A 20,054-nucleotide genomic window follows, 5' to 3' on the forward strand; every position below is an offset into this window, starting at 1 on the left:
TGCAACTAATGTAATCTGCACAAAAATATTTGATCATAATTTGCGCAACAGTAATGGAACACAAACTGAAATTGCTTTATGGAAAAGAAAGTTAAATAGGCTTTATAAATCAAGTGAAGAATGTGAAAATTCATATTTTGCACTACATAGGTTACGATAAATATAAGTTTTAAAAAATATTTTTGAGTGTCTGGTCAGCAACCAATTTTATAAGCAATATTTTTCGCATGGCCTGAGAACACACACGCAGCTGAACCCTTTCATTTATCTTGCACGTGAGCAGCACGGATATTTCATAGAAGAATGATCATTACAAAGCATAGCTTTCCTTTCTTCTATCGCCCCTTCTTCCATTATTTAAATTGGTACAGATTTGTAAAACTGTTGCACGTGTTTGCTCACCGTGAGCTACCCATCCGGAATTGGATGCTCGAAGCAGACGACAAACCAACCCTCCCTAAGGAGTGACGTAGTTACATGGTGGCGGCGTGTTTTCAGCGCAAAGCTAGCCTCGCAACTTTGGAAGTCTCGTTTCTGCCTTAAACTGGATGCAGAGAAACGAGAGAACTTGCAGGGGTCATTTTTCCAGGGTGTAGTTTTTAAAATTGTTGTAAAAAAAATTGAGTGGAAATGTCCATTTACTGCCATCCAATCTTGGGTTGGGAAAAAAACAGCAGGCCAGGTTCTTGGATGTTTCAGCTTGGTTCAGTAATTGGTTTGCTCGGAGCAGCTGTTCATGTGTGTTTGCCGACATTAACTGCTCTTTTCACATCTGTTCTGTTCTCTTTGCTATACATTCGTAGCGTTTTGCAAAACAAAAAAGAAGTTTCTTGACATTCTGTTATTCCTTCTGTATTCAATCTTTCCTAACTGAATGTCACTGCTCTGGCCATGTCCGAAAGGTTCAAGATCCTACTTGAAACGAGCATCCTCCGAGTATGGTCTTGCAGTACGGTGTTGAAGTTGTGGGTTGGTAGTGAAAGTCTTTCAAATTGCACTTTGACTGCAGCGCCAAATACGATCAGTAGATAAAAGTAAGATCACGTTGTTTTCCCTGCATTTTAAACACTTGTTTTTCACCATAGAAATCACATAGCATTTTCAAATGTCCTTATTTCCACACATTAGAAGAACTTGCTGGCCTAAACCTGTTGCAGGCTTTCTACTTCCTTGATTTCAAACAAATGAACAAAGAGTGCGGAAATCACGTGACAAACTCTGCAACTATCTGTGCTCCGAGCAATGGTCTTGATTTCTTGTGTACTTGACGCTTTTGAACCGCACTAGGTGATGTCACTTCCGTGAAGAACCATACTTCAAGTCTGTACTTCGTACCTTTCGGACACAGCCTCTGTACAACATTGACATTCAACACTGTAATCTCCATGATATGATGTTTAAATAAAATATTTTGATGCTCTGTGAAACATCCAAGAAATTGAGACTCGTTACTGTGCTGTGTCTAATATAACATTTTGTATTTACCTTGATGATAATATTTTTCTTTGGTAGGATTATCTGAAGAAGAAGATGTGATCGTATTGGATTAATAATAGTGCATGGATAGGTTATGGTTCTTGAGTGGAAACCAGGAGAGTTGCTGTTTAATTGTTTTTTAATTGCTGAAGATCTTGAAAGGGAGAGAAAATTCAGAAAACTGTTTTTCTAAGAGAAATGTTGGAATCAAAATTCTTTATGAATATTTTTGTACAGAGAGTTTAAAAAGAAATTCTTGCACTACATATGCATAAGTATGTAAAAGTGATTATAGTTATATTATAATGAAAAATGTATGTATAGTTTAAATAGTACATAAAAGAAGGAAGATTGCTGTACTTGCGACTGCAACACAAGTTGTAGAATATTAATTTTGTACAGTGCATAAATATCTCTAAAAATAGGGAAGAAGAGTAGGATATTGTAAAAGTTGTGAATACCCCCTCCAAAGAAATTGATACATGTTATAAATTCAAGTGTTTTTATGTAATAGCATTGACCCACATATTTCCTTGACATGGCAGGTTTGTGGTAGGTAGTCTTGCATTGGTTGTGTGCTGAGTCCCGTGACAATCGGGCTTCCTGAATGGCAGGGAGCACTACTAGCAGGAAATATTGATTATGAAAAAAGATTATAATTTAATAAATTATCAAACATTTTATTTATTTTCCATTAACGTACGGTTTCATTTTATATTGCCTACATCACCAAAGTAGGATTTAAGGTATATTGCAGATTTGCAGAACAGATGGCATAAAATGCTGACTACGTAGCATGTATGGATAAAAGACCAAAAGTGGAGGTAAGTGATATAGCTGTGTGGTTTCTCTAAGGGCCGGTTTTTCAATGTCCAGTTAAGGTTCATGTTAGCACGTAACTGGAAGTTAGTGAAAATTTCGGTTTTTCAATGTACAGTTAGCTCGTAACTGGAACTCTGGTGGCGATTATCTTTACTGGTACTTCTTCTTGCAGTTACCAGCCTAACTGGAAGTTACGAAGCAACATGGATGCCTCGTGCAGCTATCGAAGTTCCACACTCGCAACTTCAATGTCAGATTAAACAAGATATGATTCATAAAACTTTCAAATTGGTACAGAAAAAGAATTGTTTTGTTTGGCAGAGCTTACCAACGTCCATGCAAATATGGAAATTAAGCAACGTAGTTGCTAGAATTCGCGGGCAAGGTTGTGTTAGAGAATTTGTGGCCAGGATATCCGGTCTACTAGGCGTGATAATCTCCAATCGGTAATTTGGTGTAGTTGTTAGCGGCACCAGCTTGCGGAGCGTGTTGTGTTTTATAATACGAGTTCGAGTCCTGGTCACGGGTATTTTTTTTTTGTCAATTATTTATTACGTGTGTTGCATTCAATTCACGCTTTATTGTTGAATGATCTTCTCGGATAAATATTTCAGTAAATTTTAAAATTATTTTTACTCGTACCTTCATATTTTTAGAAGTTTAGAAAGCATGCTTATTATTAACATGTTGTTTTTTCGCTCAACAACATGCATAGAGAGGTACAAAGCATGCAGTCAAATGTACAATATGTACATATTAATAATAATAATAGTGTTTATATTAACAAACAGTTATTATTAATGTCTCGACTTTCGAGTTCTTCACGTTTCTTCTACAAGAAAGTATCTGCGCTTGCACCTCATAACATCATTTCCCCCACGTGGAATTGGCCTTTATTAGAAGAAAACCAAATTTGTAGTGCTGTCTTTCGTTAATTTATTTCGTAAGCATACAAAATGGATGCGCTGCCATTGTTCATATCGTTTCACAATGCAATAACGTGCTTTCGAGCGCGCCGTGCTTGTAGTTCTACATTTAAACGCCAGGCTGTGTGTCAGTCGACGCGGTTTGAAACTATACTAACAGATGGCGCGCTAATCGATTTTCTGTAATTTCCGTGCTTCAGAATTGCCAACACACTGTGTCGGAGAACGAACCATGGTTTAGTTAACTGGTAGTTACTTTCACATTGAAAAACCCGGTGCTGGTTAAGACTGGCTGTTATCTCCAACTGGCAGTTAGTCAACAGAAAGATTAACAGGACATTGAAAAACTGGCCCTAACACAGCTATTTTTGTCAATTTCAGTTAGGGTGTCCCAAAATTAAGGCAGGATTTAAATTGTGTCCCATCCACCCCACACACACACACATGGTTGGCAGCATTCTGTGAGCCACATGTTGTGGTAAACACTTTGCAGTTAGTCAATGTGGAACACTACATAACGGAGGAGCGAGTGACGATCGTTAAAATTCATTACAAGTATGGAGAACGTTAAGGAAACAATTATGGGTGACTCATCTCATGTAACAGCGAAGTGTATTGTCCACCAAGAAGTCCAAAGTTGCTGCGAAAATAAGAACGATTGCTGAATTGAAAGCAGAATTTTGAAGAGTCAGATATCCTATTCCACATTTAATGGCAGTGTATAGTCTTTCAAATAATGTAATATGGTGCATTGCAAAATGATAAGAACAGTATGGAATTTGAACATATCATGGGAACGAAAAGGAAACAGGAAACTAAAGTGATGCAAACTGACAGAGAGAGGAAAGCATGTTATGAGAAACGTGGTACTGTTCAGGGAGAAATGTATATGTAAGAGCAGACAAGGTCGAAGTCAAAAGAGCGTTGCAAAATGATAAGAAGGGAGTGCGGTTACCCAGTAAATGTCGTTGCCAGTGGCTACAGAGAGCGCTGTTGCAGCTACCGTGCAGATTGCGAGGTATTCATGCTCTGTTGAGGAGTACCACAGCATTGATGAAGGTGCAGAATGGGCCGTCGAGCAGGATTGTTGGAACGTGAAAAGAGGTAGATATTGGCAAATAAGGAAGAGGGAGTGTCTTCGAATGAGATTGCACGCCGACTTTTTTTTTTTTTTTTTTAGAAAAGAGAGAGAGAAAGAGAAAGATGTGTGTGGTGAACAATTTCCTAAAACTTTGAGACAGGTATGGAATGAAGAAAGCACCGGGAAGGCTGCGGAAATTCACGTCCTGAGGAAGCTGGCTGCTCGTGAAACATCCCTCAGAGAGTTGGCTCGTCATCCTCATTCATTCAAAATCGGCGCACTTTATTTTTCGTTTCTGTTACTATGTCTGCTAGAGAAGGAAGGGGTGGGCCTACCTATGTCCACAAGTTTCTTCTTGGCAGCAAAATCCTTGCTGGACAACGACGTCTTCAACAAGTTCTGCACCCCACCGCACAATCACACTCATTTTATTCCATAATGCACTTCACTACTGTATCACACCACAGCACAGGGACTACATTCCGCTTTTCAAGATGGAATTCGCAAAAGCAATACCTCGAGACTTTAACAAACACACAGCAAGAAGGGGGAAACAAAAAGAAACCAGATCCAAAATCGGTCACTGCTCAAAGCAGTGATCTTTCGGACTGTGAGGGGAATATCCCTTTCGGATATAAATAAATTCCCTCTCTTGCCTTAAAATTCCCTATATTTAGTAAAAAAAAAAATACAATATAAAATATAAAAGAAATGCTCGCAAATTGTAGGGATATACCCAGAAATTTCTATCAAAGGACATGTAAGTGCTTTCTTAGGATAGTGTAAAAGCAAATCTAACACCTAAAAGATCATAAACAGGCTTTTCGTACGTTGTTCGAAGAGTGTTTGAATCACGGACTATGTAATTAATTATATTTGGTTCACATTTGACATGAAATTTGTAAAATTGGTTCAATCTTCAGTTTTCATTAACATTTATTTATTTATTTCACTTTTTAGCTCAGTTATTACCAACTGAGTTCATACATAAACGGAAAACAGAGATCTTAATATGTCTAATGTTTATGCTCTCCTACAAGCGAAAAACAGAAACAACAACGAATTTAGCACATCAATGTGTATCTAATTTTCCCGCATCCCGCTCATTTCTAGGTTTCTCCTTTTTCCCCTTCCTGTTAGTTTTTTGCTTCAGAATTCCCTGTCCCTGGAAAAAAAAACTTCCTTGAAACACCACCGGCTCAAATTTCCTTTGCAGTCAACCATTCATACCCGACAACGCTGGAGTCCCTCCTCTTGCAGGACCTGTGTCTCGCTGGCGCGTATTCAGTGAAGCCAACCCAAGCATAATGGTGCAAAATCTCGCACAAGTTTAAAAAGTTGTTTGTAAGTTGGAGATATAAATAAAACAACAGGCCGCTTTTCGTTGTGGTTGAATTTTCTCAAACTTTTCACATAACGTGGAACCCATGCCGTTGGTTGAAACATTCGAATTTATATTTGTTTTTGTTATAAATTAATATTTATAATATGAAAATCCCAGAACAATTTAGTAGTATGTAGCATAATTTCGGAGTTTAAACGACACCATGGATGTCCAGAAGGGGCAAGGGGAGGAGACACTTCCTGAAAAATGAATGTCAACCATTTTCACGCATATAATTTCATTTCAGTCACATCAAATTGTTAATTGTTGTAAGGGTGTTGCAGAAAAATGTTAACTTCAAATTGAATTAGTATATTTTGAGAAGGGAAATATACCTAGTTTACCCCAACCCCTGAAAAAAATACTTTGCTTAATCCTCCCTGGTGGAAAGAAATACTGCGGACGTCCATGAACAACACTTTTTCTAAACATGAGGTTTGCAACGCTGCTGTAAACCTCTGCCCGTAGGTTTACACACCTAGGGTTTCGACGCGCTCTTCTCCCTATATTCCTTGCTCTTCTCGTTCCAGATACTGTGGGCGACGGTAGGCACTGCTCCTTCGCTGTCAGAAATTTGTAAGGGCCAGTTTTTCAATGTCCTGTTAATGTTTCTGTTAACTAACTGCCAGTTGGAGATAACAGCCAGTCATAACCAGCACCGGGGTTTTCAATGTGAAAGTAACTGCCAGTTAACTAAACCATGGTTCGTTCTCCGAAACAGTGTGTTGGCAATTCTGAAGCACGGAAATTACATGAAATCGATCTGCGCGCCATCTGTTAGTATAGTTTGAAACCGCGTCGACTGGCACAGAGCCTGGCGTTTAAATATAGAACTACAAGCGCGCCGCGCTCGAAAGCACGTTATTGCATTGTGAAACGATAGGAACAATGGCTGCGTATCCATTTTGTATGCTTACGAAATAAATTAACGAAAGACAGCACTACAAATTTGGTTTTCTTCTAATAAAGGCCAATTCCACGTGGGATAAATGATGTTACGAGGCGCAAGCGTAGATACTTTCTTGCAGAAGAAGCGTGAAGAACTCGAAAGTCGAGACATTAATAATACCCGTTTTTTGATATAAAAACTAATATTATTATTATTAATATGTAAATATTGTACATTTCACTACATGCTTTGTACCTCTCTATGCATGTTGTTGAGCGAAAAAAACATGTTAATAGTAAGCATGCTTTGTAAACTTCTAAAAATATGAAGGTACGAGTAAAAATAAAATTTAAAATTTACAGTAATATTTATCCGAGAAGATCATTCAACAATAAAGCGTGAATTGAATGCATCACACGTAATAAATAATTGACAAGAAAAAAATACCCGTTATCAGGACTCGAACTCGTATTAAAAAACACAACACGCTTCGGAAGGTGGTGCTGCTAACCACTATACCAAATTACTGTTTGGAGATTGTACCGCCTGGTAGACTGGATATCGTGGCCACAAATTCTCCAACACAACCTTGCCAAGCGAATTCTAGCAACTACGCTGCTTAATTTCCATATTTGCATGGACGTTGGTAAGCTCTGCCAAACAAAATAAGTCTTTTTCTGTACGAATTTAAAAGTTTTATGAATCATATCTTGCTTAATCTGACAGTGAAGTTGCGAGTGTGGAACTTCGTTAGCTGCATGAGGCATCCATGTTGCTTCGTAACTTCCAGTTAGGCTGGTAACTGAAAGAAGAAGTACCAGTAAAGATAATCGCCACCAGAGTTCCAGTTACGAGCTAACTGTACATTGAAAAACCGAAATTTTCACTAACTTCCAGTTACGTGCTAACATGAACCTTAACTGAACATTGAAAAACCGGCCCTAAGGCAACATTCAGACGGCTTACAATTTTCCCAAAGCAAAAGGCGGGAGTTCTCATGTGCCATCTGATGCTGAAGTGTTGCAATCTAACAAACAGGATCTCGAAGACTGGTATCGGGCCGAGATGAACTTTGAAGTTTTTACGAATTTTGCCATATAATTACATACATTTTACTAGAACTAATAAAGTGTAAGCCCAGCTTACATGGACGCTCCGCGCCTGCATATACAGCATGAAAGGCACGTCAAATTACAACATCTTTGCTGAGTGAACGGTGTTTACATTTGAAACAACTAAAATATTCTTCCATACGTGTACAGTAAACGTTGTAAAGCATGTATTTAAGCGGCGCCATTGTTTTGTACCTAATAACATTTTATACGAAACGTTATTCCTCTCGGTTGAATAGTAATCGGCCTTTAAGAATGTGAAGTGATACATTGTTTACATCTCACGCGGCCGCCACTACAACCTCACTACTATAGGGGGCCGATGAGGACACTTTTCAAAATATGTCTTATATAGGATAAAAATCACCAAAAACATAAAGAGAAATATTCAAAATCAAGGTAAAAAGTATTAAAAAAATAAAATAAAAATTTTGTTATATTTTGTCACTTTCTAGAGCAGTACAAAAAATAACCAAAAACATAAAGAGAAATATCCAAAATCAGGACAAAAATTTAAAAAAAAACAAGCTAAAAATTCTGGCCGATGAGGACACTTTTCAAAATATGTCTTATATAGGATAAAAATCACCAAAAATATAAAGAGAAATATGCAAAATAAAGGTAAAAGTGTTAAAAAAACAAGGTAAAAATTTTGCTATATTTTTGTCATTTTCTAGAGCAGGCGCCAATAAACGTAAGGTAAAAACCCAAAATCAGGGCAAAAAGTGTTAAAAAAACAAGGTAAAAATTCAGCTATATTTTTGTTATTTTCTGGAGAATTTTTATTTTTGGAGGAAACCGAAATATAAATGGCGTTGTTTATTATTGTATATTATCTGATTCCGCTTTGATCTTCTTATGAAACTTACACATACAGCCATTTGTTACACATATCCGATAAAAAAGTAATTAATTCATGCTTACAGTCACAACAAGAGCATTCTTGTCCATCATATTTTATATAGTGTTTTTCAATTTCTGAGACGGTGTCTGACTGATTTATTACAATTACACTCTCTACGTGAATTTTATTCTCTTCATCATATCCACCAGTAATCTTATAAGGGATACGATGCTGTTTTAGATATTTTCTGTTAGTTCATGGTTTAACAAATTCAATGTCATGCTTTGTTTGCTTATCAAAGAGCTCTTTTTTACCTTTATATATAATTTTAAATTTATCGTCAACAAGTTCTTGCATCAATTCATTAGTTAAGGTTTTGCCATATCGATCTGGTAAAAACAATTTGTTTTTGTTATCTAATGTAACGCGTGCTTTTAGACCATGCATTGTATTTACAATTTCACCATTGGTGATTTCATACGGTTTACCTATTTCTAAACCTTGCATCTTGATATACAGTGGCGTCGCTAGGCCATCTGCTTTGGGGGGGCTGCAACCAGATGCATGACTTACTACTATTGTAAATATTTTTAATGTTTGAAAATAGCAAAGTGATTAATAAGACAATAATATACGTATAACAAGCATAAGGAATTAAAACTAACATAGACTTAGTGCATTAATTTTTATGAAAACAGATGGATATTCTTGTCCTGTTTTTCTAATGCTGATGAACTATGTCTTTATGTATCAGCTGTACTCTGCGGTTCGAATTTCTTGCAAAATTATCAATAACACAATCCACACACAATTCATGACACTCTTCCTTTTCTATGGCCAGTATTGCAAGTGAGGAAAGTCTGTCTTGGCCCATACTATTACGCAAAAATGTCTTGATTCTCTTCAAACAGCAAAACTACTCTCACACGATGCTGATGTCACAGGAATTGTCACTGCAATTTGCAACATTCTGCATAAGTTCGGAAACATGTCTTTGGGAATGGCGTTCATTAAATGTACTATGGATGTGATGGTGTATGTCAAGTTCTTCAGGTAATTTTTTGTATCTATAGGTATGTTCCTGCATTAACAATTCTTCAAATATGTTTTCTCGAAATACTGTATGTAATAATAGCTAAAAGTTGGGGGGGCTTATCGAGGGATAGGGGGGGCTGAAGCCCCCCCAAAAAGGGCCTAGCGACGCCACTGTTGATATACTCGAACGACGAATTTAACATTTCTTCTAATGATTTAGCGCCTAGGTATTTGTGTGATGACTGATTCATTTATAAGATAAAAAAATTATAAATAATAAATGTACAAGTTTATTCCATTATTGTTATTTTTAAATTTTGGGTTATGTGAACTTAATCAGACTTTATCAGCAATCACGTATCTGCATAATTATGGATATTTACCTAATACCATGAACGAACTCACGCAAATAGATTCGCTTACGTTTCAAAGTGCTTTAAGAATTTTTCAAGAATATTATCATTTAGAGTCAAATGGAATTTTGGATGCACCAACTTTAGAATTAATTAATCGTCCCAGGTGTGGGGTACAAGATGATGAAATGCAATTTAACATGCTAAGATATAAATGGAACAGTAAGACAATAAAATGGTATTATGCAATAATTAATCGTGAAATTCAAGGAATAGCCGAGGCCGCTTTTGAAACATGGAGTCAGCACACGGATTTAAATTTCGAAGTGGACTCACAAAATCCTGATATTATTATATCTAACAAGCGTGGGACTCCACACAGAAATCATAAAATAGGCGGACATTGCACCTCTGTATTAGATGGTAAAGGTGGTGTGTTAGGCCATGCAACTTACCCAAACAGTGCGAATTCACCTATTGAAATACATCTTGATCAAGACGAATCTTGGTATTTACAAGTAGACGATAATACACCTGGTGACCAAACAAATCTTTTCTCGGTTTTGATGCATGAAATTGGACACGCTCTTGGAATATCTCATAATAATAATCAAGATTCCCTCATGTTTGCTTTTAACACAAACAAAATAGAATTACACAATGATAACATTCTCGCCATACAATCTTTATATGGGAAAAAGAAACAAACTATCGAAGACAAACATGTCGAAGAAGAAGAAGAAGATGAACAGGCAGCAGAGGAATCACCTAAATTATGTGAATTAACGAATATTAATCAGTTTGTAATTGTAAATGAATTCTTGTACGTGTTTTATGGCAAATGGGTTTGGATTTTAGGTTTTGATAATTCTACAGTTGCAATTGCACCGCAACGACTCACTGATTGGTTAACATTTTTACCATCTGATTTTGAAAGAGTTGTCGCAGTTTATCAAAGACCCTCACGACAAATAGTATTAATAATTAAAGAACAGAAAACAAATATGATATACATGTTCGATTACCCCAGTTTAATTTTATTAGACGGTTATCCTAAATCTATAGGGGAATTTGGCATCAATTCAAGATCGAGAATTCATACTGTTTTAAACACTTATTCTGGTCGCACGTTTATATTTTATAACGACATATATTTTACAGAAATAGATGAATGCACTTTAAGACCCAAACAGCATGGTCTAATAACCAGAAATTTCCCCGGTTTACCACCAAACGTGGATTCTTCTTTCAGATACAATAACGGAATGTTGTATTTTTTCAAAGATAACGTATTCTATGAATTTAACGAATTCTCTAACCAACTAATAAGAGCAGGAAGAAATAACCTGCAATTATTTAATATAAATTGTCCCAAACATTCTCATTCATTTGTAGAAATATTAAACAAGCTAAATTCGGCAATAAATGAACTTGAATTAAATTCATTTTAAGACCACTAAAAAACCTCTTTTGAGGAAACCTCACCAGAGACTAACTCCCTTAGTTAGGTTTTTTGAAAGCTGATTAACTTACGAGACTTTACGCCCACGCCAGAGGTTTCAGCTGTGCCCACACAGGTTTAGGGAGAACTTAATCTCTCGCCAGTGACCTTCATTTACTCATTACTTGATTAACTTATGGGACTTTACGTCCACGCCAGAGGTTCAATTTCTCTATGGTATGATTATGTGGTGAAGTTTAGTTGAGATATGGAGTTATGCAATGATTTTTATCTATGATTATGTGGTGAATTTTAGTTGAGATATGGAGTTATGCAATGAATTTTTACCAGGGCTGTTATTTACGGAAGCAAAACTCCGTGTTTGGAGAAACCTGGATGTCCATCTGAGAGGACCAGCGCTGGTTTTTATTATTTTTTCCCCCAGATGGACACCTAGGTTTTTTCTCATTACTTTTTGAGGTCTGTAAGTGTACCTATAGCTTTCCACCCAGCATTTTTATCTGAATACGAGCTATAGCATCCACCAACACAGCTCTTACCTTTTAGGGGCCCCTCACTCACCCACCAATAACTCAGTAACATTAAACAGTCACGTGGAAGTAAATTTATACCCGGCCGGGTGTATAAATTTGTTCTTCCTCAGCCGGGTTCGAACCTACATTATCGGTTGAACCAAGCTTACTAGACTGTTGCCTTAACTCTCTGAGCCACAGAGTCAGGCAAGAATAATATGTTATAAATCGGTCTTTATAGTTCCAAGTGTGTGTACATCTAACAAGTTCCACAATTCTCTACTAGATGTCACTATCAGGTAAAATATTCTCACTTTGCCGTCACGGCGGCGAAGATTTGCTACGATACATATATTGCGCAATATGTCGAGCAGGCGGTCTAATTCTAAGGGGCATGGCGCCAAATTCAAAAAATGTTGTGTATATATAATGCACAGCGGTCAGAAATAAGAAATTCATTATCTTGGTTCCTATTAGATATTTCGGCAATCTGACTTCAGATTTGGGTAGCCCACCCATGTATTGCGGGTTGCATATTTTCAGGGGCAAGTGTTGTGTGGTTGCATACCTTCTGAAAATTTCAGGGGCAAAATGAAAAACACTAATATTTTTGTTATTTATGAACCGATTTTGAAAATTCCAACGGATATCAAAAGAGTGCTAAAAATACTAGTTTCCTAATGTGTTACTGGGTGCATAACTCTAAGGATAAAATTATATAAACTTGAATATCTTTCTTATTTATGAACCGATTTTAAAAATTCGAACGAAGATGAAAAGAGAGTTAAAAATACTAGTTTCTAATGTGGTGTTGGGTGCATAACTATAAGGATAAAATTATAAAAACTTAAATATCTTTGTTACTTATTAACCAATTTTCAAAATCCAAACGCCATCTAAATCTTTTCAGTGATTCGTTGATTTTTGATATCATACGATAAAACGTTGTAGCTCAACATTATGATATAGCACAGAGTTTTATCAGCCACATCCTCTTCGAAATCAAGAACGAGATGTAAACTGGTTTTTTGTTTATCTACAACTTTCATTCGTTTAGTCGAGTCTATAACATACATGGGTCTTTTTTCGATGAATTCTTCAAATGTGTAATATGAGTCATCATTTACACCATCAAGTCTTCTAATCTCTGTGTACGCATGATACATTTTTAAAAATTTTCCTTTTGAAATGTCTAAATTCTTTAGAGATGAAGAAAATATTTCGTCTCTTCCGTTTTCTAGGTAAGCAGATTTTAATTTACAGTGATCGAAATATGCTGAATAATTTTTCTGGTTAGTATTATTTCTATCTGTTTGAAATACGATTATAACCCACTCTGGCGTGTCAGATATACCAGCTGTAAAAGAATTTGTTAAATCTATATCTGAAAACTTTCCACTTATAGACTTTCTAACTGTTTTACTTTTCATAAAGCTGATAGGAAAATCTTGCTTGATTAGATCATTCTTTAACTTTATATCAACTAATGGGTCATATTTTACTACAGGCATTCTGATAACCATACTTTGAATTACTATTTTTCCAGGTTTTCCATCTTCCCAGACATGGACAGCCATATCATCATTGTTATTTCTTTTAAACGTAATTTTCAACCCTCCTTTATATAATACATCCTGAAATCCACTAAAGAACCCACCAAGAAGCCTTAGTTTGAATAATACCTCTTTTGTTCTGTTTGCATTTTTAAGTTGCCCATCTGTTTCAAATCCAGACATTTTATATGTTCTTGCTTCTGCTTGAGAAAGAAAGCATGTTCCTAAAGCTGTAGAAGTAATACCTGGATAATCAATTCTGTCAAGAAGATACTCACATTTTTCAATTAATATTTGAGACCAAAGATGACAGAAGAAATTGTCAACTATCCTAACCTTATCGTTATCGCCGTATCCTGTGCCATCATCTCTAACAAGTGATTTGTATTCCATGTATACATCAGCGTTCCAAGGATGTATAAACCCATCACCTGAGTCTATTTCATAAATAACATCTTTATTCGGTGAATTTAAGTCACCTTTAGTCTCTTGTGTTGGTGGATATTCTTGAAAACTATACTTGATGATATTATTTTCCATTTATAATAAATAAAATTTATAATTTTTCTAAAAATCTAATGCTATTCGCAAACTTTTAAAATTACAGTGACGAGACTATGTCCAAAATGAATTGCATCATCATTTTCATCTAAAATAGACACTTCTATATAATCAAATTCCATATGTTGAAGTGGAAAAAATAGTGGATATGTTGGTTCGTAAATAATAGATTCTTTAAACTCTGCGTTAGTTTTAAATGATGCAATGATATCTGTATTTTTATGTCTATAAGCTCGCTTCTGCAAGTAATCATCATGTTTTAACATCATTCCCTTTGCTAAATTACAATGAATATTGATTGTATCGAATGGATGAAATTTTGGAATCTTACTTCCAATATAATCTTTATTAGGTTCCAGTTCTATATCGAATCCAAGTACTTCACCGATAGCATTGTTAAGATTCAATTTGAATGGTGATTTTATCTCAACTCGGTTAGTAACATCATTGCCTTTTATTGATATATTTTGTGAACTGAATGGCGATTGTGAGTTGATGTATTCTTCAAGTGCGGTTATACTATATTGACCAGGTGGAATAACCAATTCGTTTGTAACATTATTTTCTTCATAGAATAATGTATTATTGTGTTTTGTTATATTAGGAGTGAGATATGTAGTATAAAAACCAATCAGTGCTACTTTTAAATTGTCATTAGTGATAGAATGACTCAAGGTTTTTTGTAAGATGGAGTTTCGTTCAGACAATTTGAATACATAGGCCATTTAGTAAGATTATTTTTTTCTTAAATTTAAGGTTTGTAATAGTTTTTCCAAATATGTCTATCGGCATTTAATAATGATAAAATATTTTTAATCTTGTAACCTCCATCATACATTTTTAAAAATGTAACACACAAATGACCACACGTAACTTCATCAAAACCTTGTACTCTATCGTTATTATATTTAATATTGTTATTGTTAAGCTGATCGCTTTGATTTTTGATCTTGTTAAGATAGATTACTAATTTTTTAGGAGGAACGCCCCCAAATGAGTCAAATACAAAACTTTCAGCACGAACTTTAATATAACATATCCAGTGAGTACCTATATTTTTAGATACATCAAGATTAACAACACCACATTCATAATTGTTAGGTTTACTCGGTAATTCATCTATCATATAAACGCCTCTGAAGCCTTTAATACCACTACACAATTTTATGATATCATAGTTACTTAGAGGCGTAATCCTATCAAGTTTTTTGTTATAGTTGTCTTACGTTTATATTTGCGCTTACGTACACCTGTACCCGATTTTGTTTCCATTGCTAAATTATGTTTTTTTTGTTTCCTCTAACTCTGCATCATTTTTCTGTTTATTATGAACAGCACTTGTAATAGCAGCAGCTCCTCCTGCCAATGAACCAGCAGCAGCAAGTGCGGCAAACAATGTGGCAAGAGTAAATATGAAACCGCCTTTGTGAATTTTTATTCCGCTACCAACTTTTAGTTTTTTAAGGTTATTAACTGCTTTCATGTATGATGATAATGTAATACCACTCCTTTTGGGAGGTGCTAACGTAACACCACTCCCTATTTTGGTTGGACCTAAAAGTTTTCGTAATTCTGAAACACTATATAGTAGTAGAGGCAATGTGAAAATAGTAACGCCTTTTTGTATTTTAATACCACTACCATTTTTTATATTTTTAAGAAATTTTTCTGTGATCAGCAAATCTGTCATCATTTATATAATAATAAAAATTACTACATTACATTGGCATTCCCCACCCCCAAGCAACCTTTTTATTCATTACAACAGCGGTTCCCAAAGAGGTCAATTTTTCACCAATTGAGGCATCTTTACTAAACAATCTACCTAATGCTTTATGTTCCAATTTTTTATCAGCCTTATGTCGATTTTCTAAATCTTGGTTATCTCTATAAGCAATATCGTGTTCTTTACAAGCTGAGTCTAATGGATTGATTCCTTTGTCACCCCAAAGCCAATCTTTCATCCAGCTTCGTATACGGCCCCAAGAAATTGTATCCGGGTAAATGTAGCTCAGGCATTCCTTTCATACTAAGTAGATTGTTAACGAACCCTGCTCCTTGTTTATCCCAAAATCGAGGAGGTAGTATGCTAATTATTTTTATTAAGTGACCTATATTTTTAGGATTCTGTAAAATGAAATTAGTTAGCGTATCGCAAAACATTTTCATAATGCTGGCTTTCTCGTTATAAAAGTTATCGTTACCTGCCTCTTCCTCACCCATTATAACAAACAGTCTGTCTACTAGTTTTCTAACATCATTCATCCAAACATATTCTTTAGGCAAGCCTGTGTATTTGCGCAATCCACTTCCACTACTGCATTTTTCATTCTTATATCCCATATGGGTTTAATAAATGTAATATATTTTTTTGATCTACTTGATTTACTATGTTTAGTATTAGGATCGTTATTCTGATAAATTACATCTGATTCAAATAATATGTTTTCGTAATTTTTGGCGTCTTCTTGTGTTACAAGATCATTTGGAATGTCATTTATTGTTAACAAAGCCATTAGTCCTTCACTTGCTTTATATTTTGTACCTTTAATAATGACATTATCGTTGTCAAAAGTGACTTCAGCATTACCAATGTAATTCTTACCATCATTACCACCAACTATCCCAAATGACTTATCGTTTCTAGTGTTTAGGTATTTGGAAACAATCGGGCCTAATGACATTGTGGTATAATTAGTTAACGCCTTAACACGTGTTTGTGCTGGTGTTTGTGTTTTTGTTGGTGTTTGTGTTTGTGTTGGTGCAAGCTTCGCTTCTGCATGCTTCGCATCTGTTACTGGAACAAGTGATGTGTTGTCAACAACTTTTTCAATTTTATCTCCAAGGTGATTAATAGCATCAATAATGGGTTGATCTGGTTTTTTGTATTTGTTATATATTCCTGTTTTGGATCTTTTGATACTTTTAAATTCTTCAATTAATTGATCTCGTAATTGCAATAGTTTATGCGCTTCTGCAACATTCGCTTCTGCAAGCTTCGCTTCGGAAACAGATGGTTTCATTTATTAAGAATAATTTTCAGTTCGATATAAAATATTTTGTGCTATTAAATGACGGACTGGGATATCAAAACCATTATACCTAGATCATCATTGAATCGAAAAAATGGTGAATATTTACCAAATGATGATTACATGAGGTGTATTATAGTTGGTCCATCGAAATGTGGCAAGACGACTCTAATGCTAGATAACTTTTTGTTGTCATCAGGGTGGTTGGATAAAAAGAACAGACATGTGTACATATACTCAAAAAGTTTAAATCAACCAGAGTACGTGTATTTACAGAATCTGTTTAAAAAAGTTGAACAAGTATTAGGCGAAGATATATGTACATTCCGTAATAGCAATGAAAACGTGGTATCACTTGATGATTGTAAAAGCAATTCTATAGTCATTTTTGATGATTTTATACAGGAGAACCAAGATAATGTGAGAGACTATTACACACGTGGTAGACATAAACAGATTGATGTGTTTTATCTAGGGCAGACGTATAGTAAGATACCAAAACAGTTAATTAGGGACAATGCTAATTTTCTTTGCATATTTAGGCAGGATGAAACCAATTTAAAACATATACACAAAGACTTTGTTGGTGGTGACATTGGCTTTGAGGAATTTAGCTCTCTGTGTAGTGATTGTTGGAATCAGGATTACGGTTTTATTACTATAGATCGCACATGCAAACGAGATGATGGGAAATACAGAAATAAAATAAAAGATTTTATCAGAATGTAGAAAAATCAAAGATGATTTTATCAGAATGTAGAAAAATCGAAGATGTTTTTATCCCTTATATAAATGGGAGTTAATATTTATGGAAACACATCAAAGAATGTTGCTATCAATAGACTTAAGAAAGATTTTGACAGATTTAAGGATAAAATATTAAACGATCAGGTGTTGACTGATGTTGTGAATACAGTGGTAACTGATGTTGTGAATACAGTGGTAACTGATCTTGTAAATACAGTGGTAACTGATCTTGTGAATACAGTGGTAACTGATCTTGTGAATACAGTGGTAACTGATCTTGTAGATACAAAAATTACAAATGAAATTAATGAAATAATGAATTAAATTTATCGAAAAATTGATTATTCTGAGTTCATAAATTCAATTAATGAAACGAATACAAAAATTTCAAATGTAAATTTCCAGCTCCATAATTTAATAATGCGAAATACAAAAATTAATAAAATAAATTTAATTGGTAAGTTAAAAGGTGATAAACCGGGTATATTCAAATTTACTCACGGTACTACACAATTCAAATTTCCATACAAAGGAGAACTATTCCACTTTGAATCTGATCATGATGCTCATATTCATACTTTTATAAATTCAAATATAATTGAAAATTTTTCATATCAATTTGAAAAGGGTGATATTTTACATTTTGAACCACATAGGCTAGCAGAAATGGAAGAGCATACCGTTGTTTATATTGTTCTTCATACAATGATTGAATAATTTCAATACGCAATTTCTTTGCATAATGGAGTAATTTCAATACGCAATTTCTTTGCATAATTGAATAATTTCAATACGTAATTTCTTTGCGTAATAAATGATCACATCATATTGCGTTAAATGCAAAGACAAAACTAACAGCATTAATTCTGTTACTAAAAAATCTAAAAATGGAAAGTCTTATACTCTATCAAAATGTACTGTATGTGGATCCAAAAAATCTACTTTTAAAAAAACTTAGGTGAGAGGGAACAGATCATTGATGAGAGGGAACAGATCATTGATGAGAGGGAACAGATCATTGGTGAGCGGGAACAGATCATTGATGAGCTACATAAGCCAGCTAGAAAAAATTACCCTACAAGAAAAGTTTTAACTTACGGAATAGACGATGTTTGGCAAGCTGATTTAGTTGAAATGGACTCTGGCAATCTTAAAGGAATTTCTAAAATCAACAAAGGGTGCAAGTACATGATAACCATTATAGACGTCTTTTCTAAATATGCTTGGGCTATTCCTTTAAAAAATAAAACTGGAAAGCACGTCACCGACGCGTTCGAACACATATTGAATGAGCGAAAACAAAATAATATTCAAACCGATAAAGGCAAAGAGTTCTACAACAAGAACTTTAATAAGCTCATGAATAAATACAACATAAATCATTATTCTACTTATACAAACATCAAAGCATCCGTTGTTGAAAGATTCAATAGAACGCTTAAAGAAAAAATGTGGAAACAGTTCTCCATGCAAGGAAATTATAAATGGATAGACATATTACCAAAATTAATGCACGACTACAATCATACAGTACATAGCACTATCAAAATTAAACCTGTTGATGTCAGTTTAAAGAAGCAAGAGATGATCTACAACAGTGTGTATCGTAGTGAGGCCCTAACAAAGAGTCATCCAAAATTTAATGTTGGTAATCATGTACGTGTTAGTAAGATAAAAGGCATATTCGAGAAAGGATACACAGCCAACTGGTCTACTGAGATATTTACAATTGAAAAAGTATTTAAAAGCGATCCACCATATTATCATCTCAAGGACTCTAAGGGCGAACAAATCATCGGCACATTTTATGAACAAGAACTACAGAAAACAAAACACCCCGATGTATACTTGGTTGAGAAAGTATTACGTAAAAAAGGAAATATGGTCTATGTTAAATGGCTTGGTTTTGATAGTTCACACAACAGTTGGGTTCCTAAAAAAGATGTCTACACATTGAAGTAAGGGTACAGTATTAATATAAGATAAAATTTTACCCTATTAAATGGAGCAAGGAAGAAAATGCACTATTTGTAAGACTGTTAAACCTCTCAATGAGAAAGAGTTTATTAAAAATAAATGCGTGAAAAATGGTTTTGGATATACGTGTCATGTTTGCCAAAAAATAATTAATCAAAAAAGGCTTGAAAAAGTGTATTGTGATTTATGCAACAAAGATATATCAAACCTTAATTTTAAGAGACACCAAAAATCTAGACTGCATGAATTATTAGTACAATTACATAAACTAGAAACAAAAACTATACG

At 34.8% G+C, this 20,054-nt stretch overlaps 2 protein-coding genes across 2 annotated transcripts in view; both read left to right on the forward strand.

Moving 5' to 3' along the window:
- The window catches only part of bel (ATP-dependent RNA helicase bel), a 65,059-nt gene extending 63,224 nt beyond the window's left edge, over positions 1 to 1,835 (forward strand). Inside the window, exon 15 of the mRNA XM_083130087.1 lies at positions 1,513 to 1,835. Within this exon, the coding sequence (XP_082986213.1) occupies positions 1,513 to 1,550 (38 nt within the window). The 3' untranslated portion in view covers positions 1,551 to 1,835. The remainder of the gene's footprint in view (positions 1 to 1,512) is intronic.
- Positions 1,836 to 19,298: 17,463 nt separating this feature from the next.
- LOC145994180 (uncharacterized) lies at positions 19,299 to 19,751 on the forward strand. The gene has a single exon (XM_083130278.1). It carries the CDS (start codon positions 19,299 to 19,301, stop codon positions 19,749 to 19,751), a length of 453 nt encoding a protein of 150 aa, XP_082986404.1.
- Positions 19,752 to 20,054: the final 303 nt, after the last annotated feature.

Source organism: Lepisma saccharinum, chromosome 10 (assembly GCF_977018435.1).
Source record: "Lepisma saccharinum chromosome 10, izLepSacc3.1, whole genome shotgun sequence".
In the NCBI taxonomy this organism is placed as follows: domain Eukaryota; kingdom Metazoa; phylum Arthropoda; class Insecta; order Zygentoma; family Lepismatidae; genus Lepisma; species Lepisma saccharinum.

Bases quoted from the DNA above. Each gene is read 5' to 3' on its own strand.
- LOC145994180 (XM_083130278.1), top strand. From the start codon at position 19,299: ATGCACGACTACAATCATACAGTACATAGCACTATCAAAATTAAACCT.